Genomic DNA, 12220 nt, shown 5'->3' on the forward strand with positions numbered 1-12220 from the left:
ATATGCCTACAAGGAAGACCAGTTAATATGACCATTATTCAAATTTACACACAAACCACTAAGGCCAAAGATGAAGAAACTGAAGATTTTTTACTAGCTTCTGCAGTCTAAAATTTATTGAGCATGCAATCAGGATGCATTGATAATTACTGGTGATTGGGATATGCAAGTTGGAAACAAAGAAGGATTGGTAGGTAGAAAATATGGCCTTAGTGATAAAAACGATGCTGGAGATCACACGATAGAATTTGTGAGACCAACGACTTCTTCACTGCAAATACTTTTTACAACATAGATGGCAACTATACACGTGGACCTCACCGGATGGAATACACAGGTATCAAATCAACTATATCTGTGGAAGGAGACAATGGAAAAGCTCAATATCATCAGTCAGAACTCTAAGGCCAGGGGCCGACTGCAGAACAGACCATCAATTGCTTATAAGCAAGTTCAAGTTGAAACTGAAGAAAATTAGAATAAGTCCACGAGAGCCAAAGTACAACCTTGAGTATATCCCACCTGAATTTAGAGACCATCTCAAGAATAGATTTGACTCTTTGAACACCAATGACCGAAGACCAAAGGAGTTGTGGAATGACATCAAGGACATCATACATGAAGAAAACAAGAGGTCATTAAAAAGACAGAAAAGAAAGAAAAGACCAAAATGGATGTCAAAAGAGACTCTGAAGCTTGCTCTTGAATGTCAAGTAGCTAAAGCAAAAGGAAGAAATGATGAAGGAAAAGAACTGAATAGAAGATTTCAAAGGGCGGCTCAAGAAAACAAAGTAAAGTATTATAATGAAATATGCGAAGACCTGGAGTCAGAAAACCAAAAGGAAAGAATACTCTTGGCATTTCTCAAGCTGAAAGAAGTGGAGAAAAAATTTGAGCCTCAAGTTGCAATAGTGAAGAATTCTTTGGGGAAAATATTAAATGACGCAGGAAGTATCAAAAGAAAATGGAAGGAATACACAAAGTCATTATACCAAAAAGAATTTGTCAATGTTCAACCATTTCAAGAGGTAGCATATGATCAGGAACTGATGGTACTGAAGGAAAAAGTCCAGGTTGCACTGAAGGTATTGGCAAAAAACAAGGCTCCAGGAATTGACAGAATATCAACTGAGATGTTTCAGCAAACGGATGCAGCACTGGAAGTGCTCCCTCGTCTATGCCAAGAAATTTGGAAGACAGCTACCTGGCCAACTGACTGGAAGAGATCCATATTTATGCCTAGTCCCAAGAAAGGTGATCCAACTGAATACAGAAATTATTGAACGATATCATTAATATCACATGCAAGTAAAATTTTGCTGAAGATCTTTCAAAAGCAGCTGCAGTAGTATATCCACAGGGAGCTGCCAGAAATTCAGGCCGGATTCAGAAGAGGACATGGGACCAGGGATATTATTGCTGATGTCAGATGGATCTTGGCTGAAAGCAGAGAATACCAGAAAGATGTTTACCTGTGTTTTATTGGCTATGCAAAGGCATTCAACTGTGTAGGTCATAACAAAATATGGGTAACATTGCAAAGAAAGGGAATTTCAGAACACTCAGTTGCACTTGTGAGGAACCTGTACATAGATCAAGAGGCAGTTGTGCAAAAAGAACAAGGGGGTGCTGCGTGGTTTAAAGTCAGGAAAGATGTGCATCAGGGTTGTATCCTTTCACCATACATATTCAATCTGAATGCTGAGTAAATAATCTGAGAAGCTGGACTATATGAAGAAGAGCACAGCATCAGAATTGGAGGAAGGCTCATTAACAGATTGCGTTATGCAGATGATGCAACCTTGCTTGCTGAAAGTGAAGAGGACTTGAAGCGCTTACTGATAAAGATCAAGACCACAGCATTCAGTATGGATTATACCTCAACATAAAGAGAACAAAAATCCTCACAGTTGGACCAATAAGCAACATCATGATACACCAAGAAAAGATTGAATTTGTCAAGGATTTCATTTTACTTGGATCCACAAACAACACCCATGGAAGCAGCAGTCAAGAGATCAAAAGACGCATTGCATTGGGCAAATCTGCTGCAAAAGACCTCTTCAAAGTGTTGGATAAGCAAAGATATCACCTTGAGGACTAAGATGTACCTGACCCAAGCGATCGTATTTCCAATTACCTCATATGCTTGCGAAAGCTGGACAATGAATAAGGAAGACTGAAGAAGAATGGACACCTTTGAATTGTATTGTTGACAAAGAATATTGAGTATCCCATGGACTGCCAAAAGAACGAAGAAATCTGTCTTGGAAGAAGTACAACCAGAATGCTCCTTATAAGCAAGGATGACGAGACTACGTCTTACTTTAGGACATCATGCTTGGTAAAGTAGAGGGTCAGCAAAAAAGAGGAAGACCCTCAACGAGATGGATTGACATAGTAGCTTTAACAATGGCCTTAAGCATAACAACAATTGTGAGCGTAGCGCAGGACCAGGCAGTGTTTCATTCTGTAGTACATAGGGTTGCTATGCATCAGAGCCAACTCGATGGCAGTTGACAACAACAACAAACAATGGGATTGTAAGTGTAAAGCTGCCTTTATTTCGTGCAAATTAAATCTTAGGATTTACAGTCTTTTTTCGTCAGTCCTCAGTGACCAAGTGGTACTCTACCATATACATGCTAGGCGCGGTTTTATGGAGCAGTCAGTGGCTGAGGATACTGTCCAACAGAAAAGGAGGAGAAGCAGTCAGGAGCTGGGATGAAACAGTATGATTGTCCCCAGAATAGTTAGGATTTGGCTGTGGCTATCTGTATGGTGACAGAAAAGTCTCTATTAAGAGATTTCATTCTGTTACAAAATAATAAAAATAATAGTAAGTTGTTGTTGTTAGGTGCCGTTGAGTCAGTTCCAGCTCATAGTGACCCTGTGTACAATGGAATGAAACACTGCCCAGTCCTGCGTCATCCTCACAATTGTTGCTATGCTTGAGCCCATTGTTGCATCCACTATGTTCAGTCCATCTCATTGAGGATGATCTTCTCTTTCACTGACCTTCTACTTTACTACACATGATGTCCTTCTCCAGGGACTCGTCCCTCCTGATAACATGTCCAAAGTACATGAAACCAAGTCTCACCATCCTTGCTTCTAAGGAGCATTCTGGCTGTACTTCTTCCAAGATAGATATGTTCATTTTTCTGGCACTCCATGGTTTATTCAGTATTCTTTGCCAATACCATAACTCAAATGCGTCAGTTCTTCTTTGGTCTTCCTTATTCATATCCAACTTTTGTGTGTGTATGAGGCAATTAAAAATATCATGGCTTGGGTCAGGAGCACCTTAGTCCTCAAAGTGACATCTTTACTTTTCAACACTTTAAAGAAGTCTTTCGCAGCAGATTTATACGTTATTTAATTTCTTGGCTGCTGCTTCCATGGATGTTGATTGTGGATCCAGGTAAAATGAAATCCTTGACAACTTCAGTCTTTTCTCTGTTTATCATGATTTTGGTCCAGTTTTGAGGATTTTTGTTTTATGTTGAGATGTAATCCATACTGAACACTGTGGTCTTTGATCTTCATCAGTAAGTGCTTCAAGTCCTCTTCGCTTTTAGCAAGCAAGGTTGTATCATCTGCATATCTCAAGTTGTTAATGAGTCTTCCACCAATCCTGATGCCACATTCTTCTTCATATAGTCCAGCTACTCTGATTAGTTGCTCAGCATACAGACTGAATAAGTATGGTGAAAGGATACAATGGTGACACATACCTTTCCTGATTTTAAACCATGCAGTATCCCCTTGTTTTGTTTCAATGACTGCCTCTGGGTCTATGTACAGGTTCTTCATGAGCACAGTTAAGTGTTCTGAAATTCCCGTTCTTCACACTGTTATCTGTAATTTGTTATGATCCACACAGTTAAATGCCTTTGTATAGTCAATAAAATACAGGTAAACATCTTTCTGGTATTCTCTGCTTTCAGCCAAGATCCATCTGACATCAGCAATAATATCCCTAGTCCCATGTCCTCTTCTGAATCTGGCCTGAATTTCTGGCAGTTCCCTGTCGATATACTGCTGCAACCACTTTTGAATGATCTTCAGCAAATTATTACTTGCGTGAGATATTAATGATATTGTTTGATAATTTCCGCATTCTGTTGGATCACCTTTCTTTGGAATGGGCACAAATATGGATGTTTTCCAGTCACTTGGCCAGATAGTTGTCTTCCAAATTTCTTGGCATAGACGAGTGAGCACCTCCAGTGCTGTATCCGTTTGTTGAAACATCTCAGTTGGTGTTCCACCAATTCCAGGAGTCTTGGTTTTTGCCAATGCCTTCGGTGCAGCTTGGACTTGGTCCCTCAATACCGTTGGTCTTGATCGTATACTACCTTCTGAAATGGTTGAACATAGACCAATTCTTTTTGGTACTGTGACTGTGTATTTCTTCCACCTTCTTTTAATGCTTCCTGCCTCGTTAATATTTTGCCCATAGAATCCTTCAGATTGCAGCTTGAGGGTCAGATTTTTTCTCCACTTCTTTCAGCTTGAGAAATACCGAGCGTATTCTTTCCTTTTGGTTTTCTGACTCCAGGTCTTCGCATATTTGATTATAATAACTTCACTTTGTTTTCTTGAGCCGCCCTTTGAAATCTTTTGGTCAGTTCTTTTACTTCATTATTTTTTACATTCTGTTTAGCTTCTCTATGTTCAAGAGCAAGTTTCAGAGTCTTTTCTGACATCTGTTTTGGTGTTTTCTTTCTTTCTTGTCTTTTTAATGACTTCTTGCTTTCTTCATGTATGATGTCCTTGATGTCATTCTGTAACTCCTCTGGTCTTCAGTCATTAGTGTTCAGTGCGTCAAAACTATTCTGGGGATTGTCTCCAAATTCAGGTGGGATATACCCAAGGGCATTGTTTGCTTCTTGTGGATGTGTTTTAATTTTCTTCAGCTTCAATTGGAACTTGCATATGACCACTTGATGGTCTGATCCACAGTTGGTCCCTGGTCTTTTTCTGACTGATAATATTGAGCTTTTTCATCATCTCTTCCCACAAATGTAGTCAATTTGATTCCTGTGCTTTCACTCCAGTGAAGTCCACATGTATGGTTGCCATTTATGTTGTTGAAAAAAGATACAGGCAATGAATAATCATTGGTCTTCCAAAAATTCTATCACGCGATCTCCGGCATCGTGTCTATCACCAAGGCCATATTTTCCAACTACTGATCCTTCTTATTTGTTTCTAACTTTTGCATTCCAGTCACCAGTAATTATTAATGCATCTTGATCACATGTTCAATCAATTTCCTACTGCAGAAGCTGGTAAAAATCTTCAATTTCCACATCTTTGGCATTAGTGGTTGGTCCGTCAAGTTGAATAATAGTCCTATTAACTGGTCTTTCTTGTAGTCATATGGATATTATGCTATCACTGACAGTGCTGCATTACAGATACATCTTGAAATGTTCTTTTTAACAATGAATGTGACACCATTCGTCTTCAATTTCTCATTCCCGGCATAGTAAACCATATGATTGTCTGACTCAGAATGGCCAATACCAGTCCATTCAGCTCACTGATGCCTAGGATATAGATCTTTATGTGTTCCATTTCTTTTTTGATGACTTCCAATTTTCCTAGATCCATACTTTGTACAATGTAATGTGTGTAAGTTCCGATTATTAATGAATGTTTGCAGCTGTTTCTTCTCATTTTAAGTTGTGCCACATCAGCAGATGAAGGTCCTGAAATCTTGACTCCATCCACATCATTAAGGTCAACTCTACTTTGAGGAGGCAGCTCTTGCCTAGTCACTGTCTTTTGGGTGACTTCCAACCTGAGGGGCTCTTCTTCTGGCACTGTATCAGACAATGTTCAATTGCTAATCATAAGGTTTTTGCTGGCCAGTTTTTTTAGAAGTAGACTGCCAGGTCTTTCTTCCTAGTCTGTCTTGGTTTGGATGCTCCACTGAAATGTGTCCACTGTGAGTGACCCTGCTTGTGTTTGAAATACGGGTGGTGTAGCTTCCAGCATCATAGCAGCACACAAGCTACCACATTACAACAAACTGACAGACACCTGGGGATATGTTGTAATAAAAGTATATGTTGTTATTACTACACTTTTGTTCTGTATGGTATACAAAAAATTTTCATTCACATCTCTGAGGTCTCACTCACAACAATCGCAGGAGGTGGGATTTACTGGCTGAGCCTGGAGAGATGAAGAACATATAGCCATTCAGTGGGTGAGCTTGTATTCAAACTCAGGACTTCTGAATCTAAGATCATGTCTCTTTTTACTGTGTCATAGCTGACCCCTAAGCGTTTGGAAGCATTTTCAGACAGTATAGGTTTAAGTACTGACTAAATTGTTGCTATGAAGGCCAGTTTTCATGGACTTGCAGATCAAATGTCTGACCTTTGCATTTACAGGAAACATAAGCAAAAATTGCACTAGTGATGGCTGGTCTGAGATGTTCCCAGATTTCACAAACGCGTGTGGCTTTAATGACCTCGAGGATGAAAACAAGGTAAGAGTGTCCCTGGGTGGTGTCTTACGTTTTATCTTGTATCTTTTTCATTCAGTTCTCTGAAACTTCATATTAAATTGTATCTGTTTCCTGACCTAAAATAATTATTTAGATATTCTTTCCTCTGGTAACAATGCTCCTTCTTATTGACTAAAATAATCAAAGTTCCCCTTTCAGTTATGTTGCCTGATAAATGGAATTCTTTGCTAGTATCCTAATGTTTGAGGAGGGGAAAGACTGAGTTTCTCTACCCACTATAGGCATGCTGCTGAAGGTTAGTTACAAAGAGATACTTGAAGAGTGGGATCTCTCCTGCTTCAAATGAGCTTAGCTTTTTCAGTTGCGTCCTGAGAGGTGTACCCTCTCTGCCATCTGCTTCCTTGTCTCATTTAAGATTTTGCCACAAGATGAGCTGCTGAGAAGATGTCCCAATAGTTTTCTTAGCCTCAATTAAGCCAGCGGGAGACAGAACCTAAATGAAAACATTATTTTACAAACTAAAACTGAGTTTCTCTGAGGTTGAGAGGTGTCTGGGGAGCAGGCTGGCTGCTAGCAGTTTACCTCAAAACCCTTGTTGGTGAGTCCCCCTTGTCAGGGCTGTGTTAATTTGCCAGCATAGTTTTCAAGGAGGTCATAGAGGTGTCATATTCTCAGTAAACTTTTTCGCTGGTAATGTGTTTATTAAGTGACTGAGGACATTTTTCCTAAGCAGTGAACCTTTCAGACTTCAATTCTGGTAAAAGTCTCTACTCAGGAATTCTGTCTGTGTAAACTTTCTCAGCACTAGCAATTGGATAGCTGTCTTTCCTGCACTCTCACCCAGAAATGTGGACAGATTATGGTTTATTTTGTTTATCAACACAAAATGGATCACTGTCTCCCTTCTCTGGAAATACAGGTCAGCCCTTGGTCACAGCAGTCTGTGTCATTTTCAATTACCTCACAGTGCTGTTGTGGGTCAGCAAAAACCTGATACATTTCCTGCATACAATTAACACAGGGTTAGGTATTGATGGGGCAGTGGTGGTTCAGTGGTAGAATTCTTACATTCCATGTGGGAGTCCTGGGTTCAATTCCTGGCCAGTGTACCTCATGCACAGCCACCACCTGTCTATCAATGGAGGCTTGTGTGTTGTTGTGATGCTGAACAGATTTCATCAGAGCTTCCAGTCTAAGACAAACTAAACAAACAAACAAAAAAACCAAACAAATCCATTGCCATCGAGTCGATTCCGACTCATAGCGACCCTATAGGACAGAGTAGAACTGTCCCATAGGGTTTCCAAGGAGCGTCTGAACTAGGTAGTCAGAAAGGCCTGGTGATTTACTCCCAGAAGTCGGCCAATCGAAACCCTATGGATCGCAACAGTCCGATCCACAAACGATCATAGGGATGATGCAGGACCAGGCAGCATTTTGTTCATTGTTGCATGGGTTTGCCATGAGTTAGGGGCCAACTCAGTGGCAGCTGACAACAACAAGGTATCTGTAGGAATCCCTGGGTGTTGCAAAGGATTAACATGCTTGGCTGCTAACTGAAAGCTTGGAGGTTCAAGTCCACCCAGAGGCACCTCAGAAGAAAGACCTGGTGATCTACTTTAAAAAAATCAACCATTGATCTGGCAAGATGGCACTCTAGGCAGAAGCACCATGCTGTCCCTCCGCAGCAAAGATCCGAAAAACTAAGCCAAACAGAGAAAACAGCAATCCTGAAACCCTAAACATCAAATGAAGAGATAAAGAACTTAGCCAAACACCAAATGGAATAAGAAACTGACAGAGAACAGAGAACGAGGAGAGATACATGCAGAGGTCCCCTATCAGCTAACGCAGCACGGATCTGCCATATTGGACTCCTATCAGAGACCAGCAAATAGAGGGTACGAGAAAGCAGCTTCATGGAGCTTCCAGCAGGAGTCAAAACAGCTGGTAACTGGGGGTATATGCTTTCCCAACCCCCACCCTTCTTCACCCCCACATGGCCTCTTCTGCTTCCCGAGGCCACAGTCTCTTGACCAGGAAGCACAGCCACTTGGATTCCACCCGCCCGCACTGGCCGACTCCCTGAGTGCTATTTGTTGGCTGCTGGTGTTGCATTTTCCGCTTCTTTTGATTTCTTCCTTACCTCTCACCACCTCCGCCTCCTTTCACTCAAATACCTAGCTCCGTGCACCATCTTTGCATCTTTCTCAGGGGCTGTGGAACTCCACTCGAGTGTGGAACTGCTTCCCAGTCCGTGCTGCCATGCTGGTGGGATCCCGGGGCTTTTTTTTTGTTTTGTTTTGAATTGTTTGTTTTCTTTTTCTTTTCTTGAGTTGGGAGCCCGTTCTGGCCGAGCAGTGCTGCATGGTTTGGGACCTACCCCCTCAGCTTGCACAGACGTGCAGAGGGATCCCTGAGAACATTTCTTTCCTCGTGTTTTTTTTTTTCCTGTTTTTTTGGGGATTTTTCTTGTTCTTTTTTTTTCTTAATTTCTTGTTTTCTTTTCCCTCTTTTTCACTTTTTGTCTTTCGTCATTACTTAGTTTCTCGTCTCTCTACACCTTCCTTCTCTTCCTGTCCCCTGAATACCTGGCACTGAGGCACACCTCTACGCCTTCTACCTAGGCTGTACTTCAACACCTGGGAACAACTTCCCCAGACCTCGTAGCTGCACCGGTTGGATCCCTGCGGGCTTTTCTTTTTTCTATCTAATTTTTATTTATTCATTCTTTTCTTTTCTTTTTTCTTCTTCTTCCCCTTTTTCTTTTTCTCCATTTCATAGTTTCTCATCTCTCCACTCCAATGGCAAGCTCCTCTAGCACTCTTTTTTGTTTGTATGTTTTTGGCTCCTGTTCCTCTCTCCTCTCTCCAATACCCATCTTATCTCTACACATCACAGTCTTGCCACTCCATCCTGCCTACCTGCACCATGAGCTTAAATATCACACCACCAAGCAGCATAGGCACGGCGTACCAGAACCTGCCCTGCACTGATTGCCGACCCGCCCTGGTGGCTGTAGTAAGTGCCACAAACAACCTGTCCCAGCAAATCCTCTTCACCTGGACCTGCCCTGCAGTACCATATTTGAATGACTGACCCTGCCAATTGGAGTAGGATGTGAAAAGTATCGTGCCCACAGCAAGCAAACAACAAAGAACACACAGCCCACCTGCTCAGACATAGCCAAATATAAAAAAAATAATAATAACAGAACAAAACAAACAAATCTACAATCAGTAAATGAGAAAAATATCTACTGAATGGCACCGAAGACAGCAGACAATATCAAAACATTTACAAAAACAAGACAGGATGGTTCCAGTAGGTGTCCAAAATAAAATACCAGATGACTTTCCAGTAGAAGAAAAGGCACTAGAACTACCTGATAGGTAATTCAAATCTCTAATACTCAGAATTATCCAAAAGTTGAAGCAAAAAGCAGAGAAAAAAATGAGGAAAAAATAGAGAAATTCATGGGAACTACAGACCAAAAAATGGAAGAATTCAGGAAAATAATGCAGGAACAAAATGCCAAAATAAATTCACAACTAGAAATTATACAAAAACAACAATTAGAAATCCATAAGATAAACAACAAGATTTCAGAAATGGACAGTGTCAAATCTGAGTGTCAAATCTGAGGAGCAGATTTGAAATGGTGGAAGACAAGATCAGTGGAATTGAAGACAAACACGTGGATACAACTCTGTTTGGGGAAAAATATGAAAAAATAACAAAGAAAAATGAAGAGACCCTGAGAATTATGTGCAATACAATCAAAAGCAAAAATTTTCGAGTGATCAGAGTTCCAGAACAGGGGAAAAAGCAGAAAACACAGAGAAGATCATTGCAGAGCTGCTGACAGAAAACTTCCTCAATATCATGAAAGCTGAAAAGCTGGCCATCCAAGAAGCTCAACAAACCCCATATAGGGAAAGAAAGTCACCAAGGCATATCATAATCACACTCGCCAAAACCAAAGAATCCTAGAGCAGTTCGTGAAAAACAAGAAGTCACATACAGAGGAGAAACAATAAGCCTAATCTCTGATTATTTGGCAGAAACCATGCAGACAAGAAGGTAATGGGATGACATATATAAAAATTTGAAAGGAAAAAATTGCCAGCCAAGAATAATATATTCTGCAAAACTGTCATTCAAATATGATGGTGAAATTAGGACATTTCCAGATAAAGAGAAATCAAGGGACTATGTAAAAACCAAACCAAACTTACAAGAATTATTAAAGGGAGTCCTTTGATCTGAGAACAAACAACTTCAACTCACAGACTGAATCTAGGACGCAGGATCGTATCACCCAGATACCAATCTAGGAAATGTACTCTCAAGGACTATCCAAAACCAATAGAAATACAACAGGGAATCAGAGCAGTTAATCTGTAAATGACAACAACATCAGAACAATAAATGAGGGAATAAACGGTGTAGGTATTGAACATTGTAGTGGAGAGGAAGGCAAGGCAATACCAAGTAATAATAGACTCCTTCAAACTTAGAAAGATAAGGGTAAATTTCATGGTAACCACAAAGAAAGTTAACAAACATACTCAAAAAAATAAAGAGGAAAAACATAAAGTCTCAGTAAAAACAAAACCTACAGAGACAAAGGAAATGAAAGAAAATCCACAAACAAAAGGAATGCAGCACAGGAGAGTAAGATGAACAAATAAAATGTCAGCACCACAAAAAAAAAGGCACTACAAAATGACAGCAATCATCTCACATCTATCAGTAATTACACTGAATGTAAATGGCATCAATGCACCCATAAAGAGATGGAGAGTGAAAGAATGGATAAAAAAACAGGATCCATCAATATGCTGTCTACAAGTGACACACCTTAGAAACAAAGACATGATTTCATTGAAAATCAAAGATTGGAAAAAAATATATCAAGCTAACAACCACCAAAAATAGCAGGAGTGGCAGTACTAATCTCAGACAAAATAGACTTTAAAACAAAATCCACCATTAAAGACAAAGAAGGACACTATGTAATGATTAAGGGGATGATCCATCATGAAGACATAACCATAATAAACATCTACGCACCCAATGACAGGGCTTCAAAATACACAAAACAAACTCTAACCGTACTGAAAAGAGAAATTAACGGTTCCACAATAATAGTGGGAGACTTCAACACACCACTCTCAATAAAGGACAAAACATCTAAAAAGAAACTCAGCAAAGATACAGAAGACTTAAAGAGCACAATCAGCCAACTTGACCTGATAGACATATATAGAATACTCCGTCCAACAGCTGCAAAGTGCACATTCTTTTCCAATACACATGGAATGTTCTCCAGAATAGACCACATCTTAGGCCACAGAGCAATCCTTAACAAGATCCAAAATGTTGAGATAATACAAAGTCTCTTCTCTGACCACAGTGCCATCAAGGTAGAAATTAACAATAGAAAGAGCAAGGAAAAAAAATCAGTTACATGGACACTGAATACCACCCTGCTTAGAAAGCACTGGGTAATAGAAAAAATCAGAGGTGGAATAAAAAAATTCCTAGAATCAAATGAGAATGAATACACATCATACCAAAACCTTTGGCACACAGCAAAAGCAGTCCTCAGAGGACAGTTTATAGCAATAGATGCACACCTCAAAAAAGAAGAAAGGGACAAAATCAAAACATTAACTACACAACTCAAACAAATAGAAAGAGCAAAAAAAAAGCCCACAGTCAACAGAA

General features: G+C 40.0%; 1 protein-coding gene across 1 annotated transcript in view; it reads left to right on the forward strand.

Moving 5' to 3' along the window:
• Nucleotides 1-12220, forward strand: part of VIPR2 (vasoactive intestinal peptide receptor 2) — a 293628-nt gene that overhangs the window by 73302 nt on the left and 208106 nt on the right. Inside the window, exon 4 of the mRNA XM_004385888.1 lies at nt 6411-6508. Coding sequence (XP_004385945.1) covers nt 6411-6508 — 98 coding nt within the window. The remainder of the gene's footprint in view (nt 1-6410; nt 6509-12220) is intronic.

This window comes from Trichechus manatus, unplaced genomic scaffold (assembly GCF_000243295.1).
Source record: "Trichechus manatus latirostris isolate Lorelei unplaced genomic scaffold, TriManLat1.0 scaffold00149, whole genome shotgun sequence".
Classification (NCBI taxonomy): Eukaryota; Metazoa; Chordata; class Mammalia; order Sirenia; family Trichechidae; genus Trichechus; species Trichechus manatus.